This window comes from Excalfactoria chinensis, chromosome 7, assembly GCF_039878825.1.
Source record: "Excalfactoria chinensis isolate bCotChi1 chromosome 7, bCotChi1.hap2, whole genome shotgun sequence".
NCBI lineage: Eukaryota > Metazoa > Chordata > Aves > Galliformes > Phasianidae > Excalfactoria > Excalfactoria chinensis.
In genome coordinates, this window is record NC_092831.1 from 20,727,912 (window position 1) to 20,746,718 (window position 18,807).

The following is an 18,807-nucleotide window of genomic DNA, read 5'->3' on the forward strand; positions in this document are numbered from 1 at the left end:
AATATAATATATATATATAAAAGTTTCTTCATGCTAACAGTGAAAGGCAAAGCCTTCTTTCCATTTATTTAAAGACTTTTGGAACTCACTTGTATTTTGGCATCTTTTACTGCCTCTAGGCATATTAATGGATAATCTGAGTGTTTATCAGTTTCTACACTGCAGTAAATAACGAAAAAATTTCAACAGCATAAAGTGAAACAGCTTTCAACATCAACAGGATATTTGAGCATCTTATGTATTCCAGCTTCACAGAATTACTCCATCAGGTATTGCTGCAGTTGCTTGATGCATTACTTTGAGGGTGAGGTAGAATGGAGTAGTCTGTAATATAGAAGCAGTTATTTATCCCTTCATCCACTACCTACTGTAATTATGCAGCTATTCTTCAGACTATGCATTATTATGCAGATTATGCATTATTATGCAGATATTCTTCTAGAAGCTTACGGGAATACAAAACTAAGATATTTGTTGTAATCCTCAAAGTTTATAAGCCAGACTTTTTAAAATTAAATGACTATGGTTTTAACACAGTTTGGGTTTTAGTGTGATTTTTCCTATTATGAATTGGCATTCTTTAAACTTGGCACTTATCTGTATGTCAGACCTGAGGAAAGCATGACATTCTTATCTAATATTTACCTGATAGCTATAACAAAAAGAAGTCCAGAACAAAAACAAACAAAATCAATAGCAACAACAAAAACAGGGTGAATATCTAGTGCACAAAGAAGTGGCATTTAACTGCTTTTTTATGATTGCTGTTCAAGGAAAAAAAAAACTGTTTCATTATCCCATTGATGGTCTTCTGATATAAGTACTGATTCGGACAATAAACCCAACATATTCACATGAACACAATTTATTCCCAAGGCAAAAGAAAAATACCTGAATCTCCCTAAATTCTCTCAGCGATCTACACAACTCATCAACAGAATTAAGGATTTCTTTGTACTTTGACACAGCTTTTTCAACATACTTAATTCCTTCTTCAAAACCTGAAATGGGAAAACAACATAAAGGTGCCTTATATGAAAAATATAACAGGGGGAAAAAAACAAAACAAAACAAACAAAAAAAAAAATAAACAACCCTTTTCCCCCCAAAAAAGCCATAATGCCTCAGAGAAACTTATAATAACAAATATACTTTATAACCTCCATATAATAAAATACATATTTTTAAAAGCTATGTTTTATTTCACCGAAGGAGCTCTGTACTATAGAGAAATATAGAGATTTGTCATGGCTTTGTAATTTTTGCTATTTGTATTCCACATCATAACATCATGTGGAACACAGAGAAGAAGTACATGTCCCAGAGGACCTCACGGTCAAAGAGGAAAATACATCACAGAAGTGACACTCCCTCTCTCACTGCCCAGCGCAGCGGGTGTGGGTGTGCTTCCAAGCCATGTGCCTCCAATTTCAAAGTAGGCTTCTCAATCTTCAGAAACCTCTCTCTCTCTTATTTTACTTGATCTATTAGCCTCAATTTCAATTGTATTATATGTTATCTTGCATCCTGACATCACAGCTAAAAATCTTAAAATAACTTTCCCTCCTTAGATCATTGCCGCTGCTCTGTTTTTTTCCTTGAGCCCAGTTCCCAACTCCCTACCCTTTTTCCCTTCCCATCTGTCAGGGCTGGAGAGCCCACAGGCCTACTGCCCCCCCATCACAGACATAGACCAATCTAGATAACTGTAACAAGATTCCACCTCATGGTATCTGCAAGTCTTGTACTGGGTCTCTACTTGATTAAAAATTTCTACTATAGGTCAGTGACATCGCTTGAAAAAGTGCTGTCCTCAAATGGTTTCCTGAACTACCAGGCTGACTATATAGCTAGAAGGCAATTGAATCCATATTTTAAGATATAAAAGAACAAAGTCAGGATGGAGAAGCTTTTTCCCTCGACAAAATACATAAATAAAACACAAAGCAGCTTCTTTCCCTCAACATTCCTAATAAGATAGTGAGACTGTGTCCAGAATCCATTCTGTCAATACATTCTCTAGGGAAAAGGATGTCTAAAATGTTTAGAAGGTTATAAATAGGAAGAAAAAATATCCCTGTTCTCCAGTTAGCCTTCCCAACATCAGAGGAATTTGAAAGTACAGTTAGTTGAAATTTTATCAGATTTGTTACTTGACTTTATAGAATACACATTATCTTTCCACATTTGGATAGACACCTTATCTTTAGATAAAGTAACTTCAACAGGTACAGAAACATTTTGAGCTGGAGAAAAAAGAAAAACCTCAACTTGGTTGACCTGCATTCTTTTCAGTCAACAAATCAATGTTTTCAAATGACACAATTGCAAATACAATTTTTACATAACAATGCACCTTTCTTTTTATAATACATAAAGTGAGCAATCAAACACCACAAGCTAGTCTCAATACTGATATAAAAATTCATTCACCACTGATGCATAACTCTTTTAACATACTTTGACTTCAAAGATTTAGCCTGCTACAAGTAATTATGAGCCATGAGGTCTTAGTTTCAAACTCATAAATATTACAAGAACATTCACAATCAGATTCCAGGGTGAGCACAGTTTGCAAAGGGAAAATCAGGTAACTACCAGACAGTAACAGTGCTTTTGCATTATTTTTTCAGTACTTTCCCTGAAATCCTTCACATTTACAAGTCAATACTCTAAAACATTTGTTGTTGGTTTTTTGTTTGCTTTTAACTTTCTGTGATTTTATTCTTAAATTGACAAATCTAGCAAACTGCTTTCTTCTGTCCTAAATAACTGCATTTTGTTTCTGTTTTTTTTTTTGTTTGTTTGTTTGTGTGTTTGTTTTCCCCAGAGTTAACAGATAGAACCTTACCATATAACTGCTCAGCCAGATCTATAACCTGCTGAAACTTTTCTTCTTGTTGAGGCAGCGTAGCCTCAATAAACTTATTGAATTGCTTGTAGAGAGTCTCTATTGCTTCTCTTGTTTTGCATTCCGCTGAATACTTGCCAACTCTAATGACTGTTGCACTAACATCTTCAAAGCAATATTGACACTGAAGGAAAAAAAAATGATAAACACTGTATCAGAATGAACAAGTATCAGCATTTCAAGCTCTTACAAAATAGATGAGGCTATTCTTATAATTTCAGTAATTGGTGGCATATATTTTGCCTTAAATATTGTGATTACAGCTTAAAACATTTGTTCATTATGAATGTTGATGCAAATACTAAAAGCTTTTCTGTTTTCTTTAAACACTAGATTCCTAAGTTAAAGTTTCTGCAAACGTATTTTAATTCCAAGTTCTTTCCATTTAACATATCAGTTACCTAACTTCATTGCCTTTTATCATATCCGAAGCAAGGCTGCTAAGATTTAGTTCACTGGCAAACAGTCCTTAAAGATATTGACATTCTTTCTACAAATGAGAACGGGCTATAAAATGTACCCTTAATAAATATTTTCGGTTAATAATACTGGAGAGATAATTTAATCTGCTATTTACTTAACATCTATATTACATCACCAAGGGAAGCAGCTAATAATTAGCTTAATAATTTTAATTGGCATTTTAATGCATTTAAGACTATTCCTACACTCTGAAATAAAATTATTGAATAAGAAGTTCTACTTCACACTGAGTAAGAAGACATCTTAAAGGCTATTTCTGGAAAATTCTTTTTCCCAAAGTATAAGGCTGGATGTGGATGTTAATGCAAATCCACAACATAAATTGCTTCACTAATATATAAGAATATTATATATTCATATAGTATATATTACATTTTATATATGATATATATAGTCATATAGCATATAATATTACACAAAATGACACATTTATCTGATCATTAGACATTGAAAACACTTTTTAAAACAATCTTTACTATTGCCATCCATCATTAAGGGAATTTATTCACCATGGATTTAGATGAACTTGGGGGTCAGTGTTATTTCTAAAGATAAACAATGATGACAAATGTGCTTGACACACAGACGTACCAACACAGTACAGCAAGAAGGAAAGTATTGTTACAAACATTTTAAAAATATATGGCATCATATAAGACAGTCTTCAGGTGTATTAAAAACAAGTTAGAGAACTCTAAAAAGAAAGAGAAACTGCATTCTGGGTAAAAAAAAAATAATTTACCAATTAAGTATATTTAATATGTACTTTATATGTGTATGTACATATAAACATTATATGTATATTATTACATACATTATGCATAAAATATTAAGCTTCTGTTAAGGTATTGAACATTTTACATTTCAGTTCCAGAACTGAACACTTCAAAGACAACTCTTCCTGACTGTTAACAAATTGAGTATCGTGATCTTGGCTCTTGTGATTTGACAACTGCTAAAGAATGCCTTGTGGTTCTTTCTGTGTTGCCCCAGAACACTTACAGAAAATGAGCACAGAAGTAAAGTATGATTATTGATGTGCCAAATAACCATGAAAGTCAAGGCAATGGCGAACTCAGTCTTAAGCATAGCAAAACAAGAGTATAGTCAAGTTCCATGTTCACTGCCCTCCCAACTTTATGAAGTTACAAAGAAAATAAATAGAAGAAAATCCAAATTTACATCAATCTACTACCTTTGGAAGTCACATATTTCATTTATTGTTAGAAACACTCACATCTACCCCAGTCCTGAGTCACAATTACAGCCATAGGTTTCCTAGTACCTCTTCCATCATCAGATGCAGATGCTCTGTAAGGTCCAGATTTTGCTTATAATCCTCCACAACTCTGCCAAAATCATTCAGCTGTTTCTGTAACTCACTGATTGACCCCAAGAAGACTCTAACATGGGGATCATCTGTTGCAGAGTCCACTAATTTCTTCTCTAAATTATCTATCTTCTTTTTAAGAATCTGTTTAAAAGATGCATCAGTATCACAAATAAGTATTTCCAGTTCTGAAACAGTAAGTTAAAAATACGCACAATTCTACTTTCACTTTTGTGTTTTAAAGTAAATAGTATAAGATGCACTGCCAAATGCAACACAAGCTGGGGGGCCTCTACAGTACTGAAATCAACATTTATTAAATATTGAATTAAATTTTCAACATATCAACAAACATTTGTATGATTTAAACTGGATCTTGAATAATGTTCACCAAATCTACATATGAAAAAAAAAAAAAAACAACAACATATATTAGTAAGGCTTTAGTCTCTTACTTTGATAGAATATGAGTCAATTTAAACAGTCATTTATATCCTACAATATCGCATAAGAACGTGTCATAAACAACATTAGAGATAATCTAGCATAACCCCAAAGACCCAAAGGAAAACATATTCATAATAGCTCTTCATGATATCTGCTATAAACATAACATGTAGGTTTTAGGATTACGTTATGTGTCTATACATACAGATTTATTTATTTTACATCCTAGTCTTCCCTGTTGATCTAGACATCCCTGTGATATCAGTTATACGAATGATGTAAAAAAGACAGGCGCTTCATTTTATCTTGGAATATAAGAGACTGGTTTGAAATAAAAAGTATTTAATGAACTGTCCACATACACACCATTTCCCTAAACAGCTATGTGAACACTCCACAATTTCATGAAAGGATGTAGCAAGGTATGCATCAGTCTCTTTTGTCAGGTGAAAAGAGATAGGACATAAGAAAACAGCCTGAAGTTGTAGCAGGGGAGGTTTAGATTAGATGCCATGAAGAATTTCTTCACAAAAAGAGTGCTTAGAGACCAGAAAAAGTAACCTAGAGGTGTCAGAGTTGCCAACTTGGGAGACACTTGAGAGGCATATGAGTTTGATGCTTCAGGGATGTGGTAGAAATGTAGTGCTATGCGATGACTGGACTTGTTCTCCTATCTAAACAACTCTGACTCTCAAAATATACACTGGTATGATGAGCGTTATTAGCAGATTGTGGAAGATAATTATTCTCTTCTACTCAGAACTGGTGAGACTATCCATAGGAGTGCTGTGCCTAGTTTCCACTCCCAAGTACAACGAAGACTTGGACATATTGAAGCAAATTCAGAAAAGGGTTAGAAAGATGATTGAGGGACTGAGTATGTAATGTCCAGTATTCAGCTGGAGAGTACAACAGGTTTTTTGTATAGTTAATGTCCAATTGAGTACTGGGAATTAAACAGAGAAACCTGTTGTAGTAGATCCTGCTCTAAGCAAGGAGATTGGACTAGATAACCTGTAGAGAGTCCCTTTCAACCTTACTGATTACGTGATCTGAATCATCAAGGAGAAAAGAAGTTATAAAAGGAATAAGAGAAAAAATAGTAAAATCACAGCTACTGAAAATTTTGAGAAAAATTGTGAAAACTTCAAGGATAAATGAACTGAAAAGTGTTTGCTCTGGATAACAAAGGGACAAATTGGTTTCTAAAAAGTCGTGGAAGATTTGGAAGAATTTCTGGTGTGTGCAAAGAATAGATGGGGCCAGAAGAGTTTAAGGTTCCAACAAGCAACTCTAGGCAATGGAAGCAGAAAAGGGCTCCGAAGGACAGAAAGTTTAAATGAGAAAGGAAAGCAGATGGATGCAAAAGAAATTGCATATTTATTATTCATAAATTTGATGGGATATTGGTTCTAATTGCATTTTGCTTGGCATAGGCTATAGCAACTGAAACAATCAAATATTTATAATAAGTTTCCAATATTACCTGTATTTTCTCAGCATATGTATCAACTTGCTGAATCTGTATTTTAAGTGCTTTTAAATTTCGAGCTTTTTCAGTTTTCTTAGTATAGTTAAACTTCAAATTGTTGAATTTCTTTTTGAGGTCCTTAAATGATTCTCTAAGCTGAAAAAGAGTAAGCATATTTGTCAGTAAAGGAAAAAAAAAAACAACACTCTTCTGTTTAGCTTGCTTTCTCCCCTCCAAGCTTTTTATCCACAATTTGAACATTGAATACAGAAATTATTAATACTGTGTTGTCTCATAAAACATCTTTATATACTTAGAATTTATTTATTTTTTTCAATTAGGGAAAACGTGTAACCTTTTTATGTAAAATTTTATGCATTTTGAGTACTGAGAATTGCTTCCAGAATGGCTGAGGCAAAAAGCTCAGAGTTACAGATTGAGATTCTTGCTCAGACAACTGGGTCCTAGGGCATTCACTTCAGCTACAAAGAGATGACTTTCAGGTTCTGTAGTCTCTCTGGTAAAACCAGTATACCAACATCTAGTTTCCAGAAAATAAAATAAATTACTGACCTAGGGCAAGTATGATGGTTGCCGTGAAAATAATGCCTCCTATTCTATTCTAATGGCCCACAATGTCAGAGACAAATGTTAATGGTATGGCAGCCGAGGTTGAACCTTCCCACCAAAACCCCATTACATGTTGTTGCTGTGTGACAGATGGCAGCAGAGGAGCAGTCTGACAGAATGGCATCTGACATGTAAGTGCATATGAAGCAAAGCTGTGTCTCTGAATTTTTCCATGTGTGAGATATATCATCCACTGACATTCATTGATGATTGCTGAGTGTTTATGGAGACCAGTGATGTGACTGCAGTGAGGTGGTAGGTGCTGGGTTTCAGCACTGGCAAAAGCAACATGAAAGACAAGCTGCATTCTGAACAGCTATGCAGATTTTTATGAGTGGCATAAAAGTCTTGTTCATCACAGCTGAAAATGCATAGCTACTGGTAGCAACTATATTGAAAAATAGCACTGTTTTTGTTGCTAAGAATTGTCTCTATCAAATGGTATTGTGGTCTGCTTTCATTTTAATGGAAATAACAGGCATTACTTCCAGAGCAAATAAAATATTTGTATTTACTTACAATACTTTCATCCTACAATGCAATATTTCATTTTCTATTTCCCCCCCAAAAAAAGAATGTTATTGTTCTACTGGGAATTGACTAACAGAGAAAGAAGTTTGTAGGTTTATCGACTATTCAGTGGTTCTATAATCCTTGCACTATTGCAGCTGTGGACTTATCTGCCATATTTATTGGAAAATAAAATGGATGGAAACAATATTTAGTAATACCAGAAGCTCGGCTTCTGAGAGAATTAAACAGGTGCTCAGATTTATATACTATGGTTGTCTAAATATCCCAGTATCACTATCCAGAGCATACAAAGGTGATTCTTTGCAAGGTCAGGATGTAGACTGCATATGAGCACTTGAATTTCAATAACTATTCTATTTGCACTTTCTTTCCCACCCCCCCACCCCCTCCTTCCAACTCCAATTATCTGTTTGCTTCAATGTCATTTTACAGGTGTGTCCTAATAAACCATACATATCTCATTCTTTGCATTAGTGGTGTTATATAAAGAGACATATCAAACAAGTATTGCAAAGTATCTTCAAAGCACTACGAAATTTTTAAGTGCAAAATGGTATGTTTTGTCTGGAAGTTATACAATTTTTATTTCATTACAACTTCAAAATATACTGCAGTTATTTTTTAATGCCCTTAAGCAGTAGGAAGAGCCAGGCAAGAGGGAAAAAAATCTGCTACAGTAAGCATACTGCTAATACCTCAGAAGAAGTATTTTAATTACTTCTCAATTCCACAGTAAATACAAATCCTTTGATTGTGCTCGCAAAAATTGAAAAGGAAGAAAAAACAAAACAAAACAAAACAGAAACCTGAAAGCTTTTTGTGAATTTCACATCCTTTGGGAGCTGACAGTCCTTTGCATTTAGAAGTACATAGAATTCTAAAAAAAATTATATTTACCTAAAGGAAATGACATTGAAGAAATGCGCCAGTTCTAATAACTTAGGCACTGTTCTGCCAGGCGCACATACATGAAAACTAACTGCACTCAATAAATTTAAACAGCTTCAGGTTAACACCCACAATTTAATACTTAGTTAAAATATTTGAAGCTTTTTTTAAAAATTATTATTATTATTTTAATTAGAGTCATACTGTCTCCCTCCTCAGTACTACCCCTAAAAATCCAGGGAGTAGTGCATGCTCATTCTGCTCTTACCGTCATTGGAAAAGCTAGCAATTCACCTTTATTATTACATACTAACGATAATCCACCAGGGGATATCTTTTCCATTTTCATTTCATCTAGGGGGACTCTACCACATTATTTCAGCACTGAACAGACTGATGATATTCACTCAGTATAATAAAAGGGAAATGAATTCTATCACACTATGAACTCCGATCAGTTTAAGCTCTTTATCCCACCTAAGGATTCTGAATAATAAAACCTATCTAACACTGCTATTAATAAAATCACCTCGGTAGAATAATATTTTGTATCCAGAACAAAGCCTCATTTGCTGATTTAATTCTGAGGAAAACAAGAGATGAGTAAGTTCTCTTTAGTTTATTTCACTGGCTTATGCAGATACATCACATCAGCTAGTGATCTTCTATAAGGACACAGGCTCTCCGCAAAACACGTGAAATTAGATCTCCTTGTTTCAGATATGATGGCTCATGTGTCAAAGGTCTGCAGCTGCTGTCACTCTTCTCTTTCAGCCTCAGTGGAAAACCAGATTCAGCTCAGACCTGCATGTTATCCTCTGAGAGCATGTGCACAACTTTTTCTCATATCAGCAATTCTACCAAGGTACGATATATGGCTCAATTGTTACAAACTGAAATTGAAACATATCTCCATTTTCCAATATTTCCTACAAAATACAATGAGAATTACTAAAGTACTATTCACCCTAGAATGCTCTAGTGACTTCAGCCAAGTTTAATGGAACTTTACAGCTTCTCCATTGTGTCATAGTCATCTATCAGGCAGCTGTTCCTAACTATAGTTGGACTGTCATGAGTGGAGAATGATGGTGGAGAGGGTTTTAGATATCAATCACTAAGATTTATCACGTAACTATTACAAACATGAAAAAAGCCATTTATAAGGCTGATTTAAACATATTTTTGTTAACAGTACAATTCCACTAATGTACTTTGATTCCTAGTCTCTCTAGGAGGCATTTCAATGTTGTTATCCACTTATTAAAATTAACTACAAGCCGAGGATAACACTGAGAAATTACAGCTCCTACTGACTTGTGAACTAAGGTAGCTCGTTGCCATTAAAATGATGTAAATTCACATTTTCAAAAGGAATCAGAAAGAATTTATCTGATTGGGAGAGCAGATAACCTACTTTAGCATCTGTTATTCTTTCACTGCAATTTTTGTGCAAGAACACAAATGTTATTGACAAAAGTAAAAAGTCTTTTTCAGTGCAAGGGTTATCATGTGTATGTAACCCTGCTACTTTTAACCTCATGTACAGGTTCAACATGGTGTTAACTGTCACGAACAGTTGCAGTGTAATGTAGCGGTGTTGTGGCTCTATATAAGTATAGTAGATAGGAAAGAAATTATCACAAGTCTGCCAGATATTAGCAATATTTTGATTAATTTCCGATGTTAAAATTAACAGACTACAAAATATTAAGTGAATGCTCATAACTTGAAGATTATGGAACTAGCTCTTGATTCTTAATTTGAAAAAATGAACAAAAATAGTGGTGGATTAATGCATATACATCTACATTATCTTATTTTTACTGAGGAAATTTCTTCTATATTAACTTCTAATAGAAATGGGATATAATTTAAAAGGTATTCTCCCTGAATACAGCCAGCCTTACATGCAGGATACAGAGCAAATACTTTCCTTCAACAATTTTGAGGAGTTTTCATCAAGAAAATGAGAATATTTTAATTCAAACTTCAAACATTCTGAACATGAAATCTAAATGCTAATGTCATCAACACCTCATTTAAGCAGCTCACTCTAGGAAAATTCATTCTGGGGGATGTGTGTCCTAAATTTTTTGCTGAGAGAAATAGCTTTATTTTATCTGCTAAGCAGAGAGTGGATTCATAATTGGCCTGCTATGATGCTACATAAATAATCACATTAAGTAATTTTTCCTAACCTAAATTCTGTAACACTAATTTCCGCTATCTTGTGTAAAGGAACACTTTTTCCTTTAACAGCTTTTCTAAGTATCACACCTCGGGTTACTGACAAAACATCAAGAACTAAAGTATTCTGAATTTCTCCTTAAAAGACTGAAAGTTCTTACCGACACAAACAGCGTTATAATCACAAATTATGTAAATTCTACTTTTATTTCAAATTATAGTTTGATAAAAAAATATATATATATATATATATATATCTGAATACCCACACATTTCAGATGAAACTGATAGCGCTGAAAATCAAAGAAAATATAGCTGCTCTATTTCCAGTGCTCTTAGTACAGTAAAAACTTCATTGCCAGCTCAAAATCTTCTTATAGTCCTGAGCTGCAGAGTTACAGACCATAGGCTATTATTGCTCCTACTAAAGGTTGTTGGCAAGATGAAAATTACCATTTCTCTACATGCACAGCAGATCTAGGAGAACGGCAAAAAGCAGTATGTATTATTGAACACAATAGCCCTTTTAATAGGTATTTCTTTCATTTACCTCATTTATAGCCTCTTGATTGATATAGTACTGGAAACGCTGTGACAGTTCTTCCTCATACTTATCTGCCTTGGAATTCCAGTTAATGCTATCACACTCAAGTCGGGCAAGTTCTTGTTTCAGATTCTTTACAGAAACATCCAAGCAATTCTAAACAGGGAATATACAAAAAAAGGTACAAAATTCAGGGCAATACTGATTCAATCAGTCTAAAATGAAAACTAAAATGAAATAAATGTCATCATTCCTGGATGCTTTGTTTCAGTTGATGGCTGTATATCTGTATATATACTTGTTATACTCTATAAGCAGAAATCAAAAAATGCTTACCTATTTTAGAGTCTTTGTTTTTCTTTCCTTTAAGAGGATTCTCAAAGCTCTGTATTTATTTCATTCACTGGATTAATACATTTTTTTTTTTCGTACATCTAAATGTCTATAAGATAGCTCTATAATCTTCTTACATATTTATCATTGGTTTCATAAGTCATTCCAATTCTACTCACAGGCTTCTGCACCACAGACAAGATATCCACTCCCTGGTTAATAACCAGCTTATAAAGCTGTCTGATATGCATATGTTTCTTCTGAGCATTCAAAAGGTAAGCTTTGGCATGGTGCACATCTTCAGGGCCCACAGTTATTTCCGGAAAATCCAGTTCTCCTGATTTTGACAGACATTCCAGCTGAAATATATTGAACTAAAAATCAGTAGGTATTTTAAATGTGAATGGAAGCTTACCATTACATCCTTACCCATAACATGCAATTAAATTTTGGCTACAGTCTTAATTTTAAGCTCTCAGAATTTCATACAGTTTTAGATCCTAAGTTTTATTCTGATCACCAGACATATTAATGCTGTTCATTTGAGGGGAAAAAAGAGAAAAAGAAAAAAAAGAAAAAGGATTACAGGCAGCAAAATAAAAAACAGATTAGAAGCAAAAGGACTGTACTCACTTCTTTTTTAACATGATGGAATTTAAGTGTCTTGTTGAAAATGTCACCATACTCTGTTATTGTGCTCTTTACCATTTGATGAAGGTGAATAAGCTTGCTTATTCTTTCGGAATTCTCTTTCACAGGAAATCCTTTCTCATTTAACAACTCTAATAATTTCATCATGTACTCAAGCTCAGCATTCAGTTGCTAGTTAAAAAAAAAAAAAAAAAAAAAAAAAAAAAAAGTAGAAATCACAAAATTATTTGCAAGATTTCCCTTACACTTGATGAAATATAACTGAAATATAACAACCTTGGAGTGGTAAATTCCCACAGGGAAAACTTCATAAAAGATCAAATTCCCAACATTTGTGTTAGATGGGCTGACTGACTGCTGTGTTCTCACGTCTAGTACAAAATGTTTTGCAATATGTAAGATCACAGTGTTTCTAAGTTTCATACTACAAAGATGACATAGTCTTTTTTTTTTTTTTTCAGCGAAATCCAGCAGACACAGAGCTCAACTCTCACAAATGAGAGAGAAATTGGTAACCCAGCAAAAAAGAACTTCTAAGCCAGACGCAACCTCTTAGTTTCTGCAGCTGCAGATCAAAGAACACTTCTGAACAGCTGCACTGCATGCAGTGCCACCCTCCACAAAACAGCATGACTTGCTAGTTGACTTGCAGGACTGTGAAACAAGTATCACGCGTGAAACTCCTGATAATGAGTTTGAGGATTCTTATTAAATGAGCATTTACTGTTAGTTTATTGTTAAAGAACCTTAAAAAAATGCTCTTCCTTTCACAACACAAAAAGTTCCCCCTCCCTGAGGGAACCCAGCTGAAGGGAATTTTCAAAGAAGCAAGTTAATATCAGACACAAAATGGCAAGACAACAATCTTTGAAAATGTTTCCAGCAACTTCATGTGACCTGGAATACTCAGTGATTTTGTTTGTATGATGATTCAAACGCAGCTAACATTACACAAAACATTCTGGGGACAATGAAGATAGGATGTTTTCTCCCTGACCTTATCAACACACAAAATCTCTCTTGCAGAAAGTTAATACAAAATGTAAAAGTGTGACTCCAAGTTCTGTCTGAAAGCAATGTGATTATGATTGTTCACTGCACCAGCAAGACCATTTGAGTGACTATGCACTTCAGGAGCTCAGTTTCTCACCTGAAACTGTGGCTTTAATTGGTTAAGTTTTTGTTGTTGTAAGGCAATACAAAGATCACTTCCGAGGTCAAGTGTTGATGCGAGCCTGAGTGCCTCTTGAAGAACTTGCAGCCCATGTGTAGTCTAAAAGATAATCATATTCAGTGATATTTTAGCAATAATTCAGTTTTTTTTTTTAGTAAACCAAAAATAGTTCATCCCAAATCTAAATATAAAAAAACCATCCCCAATGCAAACATGCAAATATTATCAGTAAATTTCATTAAGACAGATTATTAGTAAAAAACCAGAGACATTGAAATTCTGAAGTCCTGTAACAAGAAGCTCTCAAACTTCTGTCCTTATGGACATGGCTGGACTTTGAGTTTAGTAGCTATCAAGAAACAAATTAGTTTAGTAACTTAAGATACAAGATGGTGCTAAAATAATGATAATAATAATAATAATAATAATAATAATAATAATAATAATAATAATAATAATAATAATAATAATAGAAATGACAACTTGTAGGGTTTGAAAAGTGACCAAAACAAGATCAAAATCATCATAATCATTCTTGAGGACTACCTGGATGGTAAAACAGGTTATGGAGAATTATCTATTTCTCTTCCTAAAATAGTATCTCTAAATAGTTGATGGAGAGTCACAGATGAAATACAAAGAAAGCAGTTGTGACAATTATTTCTAGGTTGTTAATAGCTTATATACCTTATTTAGTTGTTCTTCCAATATCCAGCACTGTTGCTTGATGGGTTTGACTTGACTGACTTTAAAATTCCAGATTGCCCAAAGATCAGTCAGTTCTTCCATTTCTTTACTCAAATTAATAACGGTTTCTTCTACTATTTGTACAGATCTTTCTACTTTTAATATTAAGCCCTCATTTACCTGGTAAATAAATAAGAACACACATTTTCCACATTTGTATCTGTATTAAAAAATAAAATAAAATAAAAAATAAAACCAATAAAGCCTCATATTAAAATATTAACAAAATTTAATAAGAAGCAAATATTTTGATATAACTTATTTGAAAATTTTGGTACTCCATGTGCATTTAGACACACTATTATCTTAGAAATAGATATAGATGAACAGATTTTATATATTGCAGCTATGACTACTGTTACTTTATAAAATCCAGAACGATGAAAGGAATAAAAGAACAGACCACTCTGTGCTGACATCTATAGTAGCACAAAGCATTGGAGCCTGTTCAGTATTTGAATATTTGGCAGATTTTCCTCTTTTTAAACAGAGCTCAAACACTGCAGAAAACCTGATAATGCTATTGTTGCTTTTCCTATTTAAGAATTTTTCCTTTAAGAAATATTTGGTTTGTAAACAACTAGTTTAGTCTGTATCTTTCTACATATTCTTGACTTGTAGGTTTAACTATCATCAGAAAAGCGGAAGAAAATAAAGCAACAACACAATTCCAGGATTTCTGAGAGAGGGAATATCTGGACACATCTATACTTTAGTTAATTTCACAGAATAATAGAATCACAGAGTAATTAAAGTTGGAAAAGACCTCTAAAACCATCTAGTCCAACCATCAACCCATCACCACCACATGCCTCTCAGTGCCACATCTGACCTTTTCTTGAACACTTCAAGGGTTGGTGTCTCTACTGCCTCCCTGGGCAGCCTGTTCCAGTACTTCACCACTCTCCCCGAGAAGAAATTCTTCCTAATATGCAACCTGAACCTACATTGGTGCAAACTGAGTCCATTCTATCTAGTCCCATTGCTAGTTATGCAGGAGAGGCCAACCCTCACCTCACCACAATCTCCTTTCTGGCAGTTGTAGAAAGCAGTAACTCTCCCCCGACCCTCCTCCTCTCCAGATTAAACAGTCCCAGTTCTCTCAGCTGCTCCTCACATTACTTCATTTTCAGACATGCTCAATTTGCTGTTAATTCTGAATAGTTTATCTTTGCTTGGCTGTATTCAAATCCGCACACTTCAGCCCTCACTAGCTGCCTCAGTACATTCCTTAAGGAAGTTTTCCCGTTATATTATCATTACCATTTTCCCCTTCTCATCCTCTCAGCTCACTGTGATTGTTCCCTTATCTCTCCCATAAAAGCAGAATTAACTGCTGCCTACATCAATTGAGATCAGTTTAGGAGGCATGGCACAGAGAGTGATTTTATGCAAATCTCAAGCAATCATCCCATGAAGAGGTGCTAGAGAATTAGACTGTGATGCCTAGGCAATGCAGCTGATTTCAAGAAAAAATGTAAAGACATCAGGAGTGATTATCTATGTATACAGAAGCTCCAGTACCCATTTTTTTTAGAACTGCATGCACTTGCATTGATAATTACTGACACTTAATGGAAGTAAAATGAGCCAAATATCACACACAGATCTATGCTGCTTTCAACATGAACAAAATTTATGTCCATGTATTATGTTTAATACATGTTCTGGACTCACTGACTAATCACAGAATTTGAGTTTGTTCCATGAGAAAGGCGGTAACTCCATGAAATAAAAATCTCACCGTATTTACTAAATTAAGAAAAACGTTTCCCAGATTTTCAGTGGAAAAAAACTTCTCTATAAATTTTTGCCATTTTGTATTAACTGATTCCATTGCATTTTTATTTTCACCCTCCCTGCTTGTTCGTAGTGGCTCTGCTTGATAGAATTCCTTCAAATATTGAATGTAGTCATTCACCTACAAAAGATAGAAAATAATTTTTTTTTAATCACAAATTCAATTGCTATAATCTGAAGATAAATAGACATGATAAAATTGAAGATAAAATTCAGGCTATATTAAGTTATTTACAGATTTTAAAATCTACTTCCCTCCCCAAGACCTACTGAAATACTAAACAACACTCAATGTTTTAAGTAATCTTAATTAAGATAGATCACCAATAGATGAAAAGCAGAGATTCGCAATTTCTGTCACAGAATTTACAGGTTATATAACTTTCATTTTTAAATCCCTTCAAACAAATTAGCACTTCAGTAGAAACACAGATTGTTGTAAATACCTATACTAACATATAAGATAAATATATTATGATAAATTTTAAGAAATATGAAAATAATCACCCAACTTTTATCATGTGTATAATGAGAGACCAAGATAGAGCATGCACATGAGAAAAAGGAAAAACTTGATGAAAATACCTCCCATGATGGTGATTTAAATCTCTAGAAAACCTGTATGCTGGCTAATTATTATGGTAATGAAAGTTCAATAATCAGGGCCACTTGCCCAGATGGTGCAGACCACCTTTAATGCAGAAAGAAGTTTACAAACACTTGTAGTTCTACCGTGGCACAGTGCTTACAGGATTTGTCTTATTTAAAATAAAGCAAATGTCTCTGCTTACAAGATTTTTCACCACTTAAACAGAATAAGTAGGTAGCCTGTACCTCCAGTGAAGACTTTAAAAAGGCCGCATAAGTTGTTAGAATTTCTATTTTTGTACTAGTGTTTCTTTCAGCTTTTTTCAGTTCTTCATTCAAGAAGTCACTTTTGCTATTAAAAGCTGCCACTTGCTCAGGTTCAAACTCCTTCACATCTTTGATGATTCCTTCAGCTTCTTTCAGTTCACATGAGGTTTCCTTTCAAGGTACAATTGTAGAACAAAATATAAAATGACAACGAAGCATTAGTGAATATTGATAACACATTGTTAACTTTCACCAGCATCACTTTTTTTCTGAACAATTCAGTTCCTTAGTTGAAAAGCTCATAACGTCCCCAACTATGTGCTAAAATAAACCATTTATTTCTAGTAACATTTTAACAATAAGAACTGTATATGTCATTGAACGCAGCCATTAAGATTGAAAAGGAATAGGAATCTCAGTATACAGATGAAGTTCCCCACTTCACAAAGCAAGAACGAAAACAAAAGAAGTGTTCCACAAAGGAACGCAGCCAACCAGACCAATACATTACCATTCATAAACTGTATAGACTAATTTTCTGAACTCATTTTCTGAGTTAACTCCCTCTTAGCAGCTTGTTTGATACTTATTTCTTTTGAAAAGAACTCTGTCAACAATTGAGTGCGACTGGTTCTTCATAAATCTACTGCTGTATTTGTTTGCATTTATTTTAAAAAATATTTAACATTAATAAATCTGAAAACTCTTGGTTTTTACCTTTATTTGATCTGCCAGCTCAAGGTATTCGTTCAAAATTCTTTCTGACTCAGTCAGACAGGAACCAATCTCCACATTAACTGCAAGCATTGAGGTGATTTTTTTAATTGACTGTGATACCTATATTTGAAAGCATTATTTATATAGTTAGTTCACAAGACAAGACGTATATAGACAAGTACAGAAAATCGCTTTACAGTGAAAAAAGAAAAGTAATACTTCTCTGGTACCGTTTAAATTCTGTGCTTTCTATTGTCAGAGCAATTACGAACAAAATTCTACTATTTCACACCTAACATTTGGGTTGGGAATGTTTTCTTCCATTTCTATCTGCTCTCATTTTGCTGGCAGTTGTTTGTTTGTTTGTTTTTTTGTCCCAGGCATTCCAGTCTTGTTAATTCAATAAGACAACTGTATTAAACTCTAAGCACGACCACAGTGTCATAAAGACTTCTATTATGATCCATTTTACAAAAGCACCACACATTCTTTTATTTTTATTTTTTCCCCCGGAAAGTACATTTAAAGCTTCTCCACCAAGCTAAAAGACCTATCTACACACAGATTTGTGTAGGCAATGTTATTTCATTGTCACTACAAATGAGTCTCTGGACAGTTGAATTGAGCACTTTAGCACTTCTTTGGAACACAGTGCATTAGGACAAAGGTTGGAACGAAAAGTGTTTTTGATCAGGAGCAATGTAACAGTGAGCACAGTTCCACGTGAAAATTAATAATATTTTAGGACTCAAACCTCCAAGTTGTTTTCTAATGGAAGATTGGGTACGAACTGCAGTATTAAACTTATGGAAAAATTAAGCTTTACTTTTTGAACAAGAACTACCTTCGTTATTGAAACTTCAGTTAATAATTCTGATATGCTGCTAATATCACCACTGCAAGACCTATTGCAGATATCAGCATTTCTTTTACTTTCAGCTAAATTCAACAATATTTTTATTGTATTCTAGTAGACGAGGCAACTTGTATGGAAAGAATATTCTAAAGGACTAAATTATTCCAAATTGTTTTCTCATTTGATTCAGAATTGTTCATTACAAGCATCATGCAAATATTATGAAATATCAGATTACAAACTTAA

At 33.9% G+C, this 18,807-nt stretch overlaps 1 protein-coding gene across 1 annotated transcript in view; it reads right to left on the reverse strand.

Annotated features, from left to right (window-relative positions):
- The window catches only part of CCDC141 (coiled-coil domain containing 141), a 52,261-nt gene that overhangs the window by 13,258 nt on the left and 20,196 nt on the right, over positions 1–18,807 (reverse strand). The window contains exons 10-21 of the mRNA XM_072341896.1: positions 17,706–17,825; positions 16,968–17,159; positions 16,078–16,254; positions 14,274–14,453; positions 13,563–13,685; positions 12,395–12,583; positions 11,941–12,120; positions 11,435–11,584; positions 6,658–6,798; positions 4,680–4,868; positions 2,852–3,035; positions 892–1,001 (exon numbers count right to left, since the gene is read on the reverse strand). Of these exons, the coding sequence (XP_072197997.1) occupies positions 892–1,001; positions 2,852–3,035; positions 4,680–4,868; positions 6,658–6,798; positions 11,435–11,584; positions 11,941–12,120; positions 12,395–12,583; positions 13,563–13,685; positions 14,274–14,453; positions 16,078–16,254; positions 16,968–17,159; positions 17,706–17,825 (1,935 nt within the window). The remainder of the gene's footprint in view (positions 1–891; positions 1,002–2,851; positions 3,036–4,679; positions 4,869–6,657; positions 6,799–11,434; positions 11,585–11,940; positions 12,121–12,394; positions 12,584–13,562; positions 13,686–14,273; positions 14,454–16,077; positions 16,255–16,967; positions 17,160–17,705; positions 17,826–18,807) is intronic.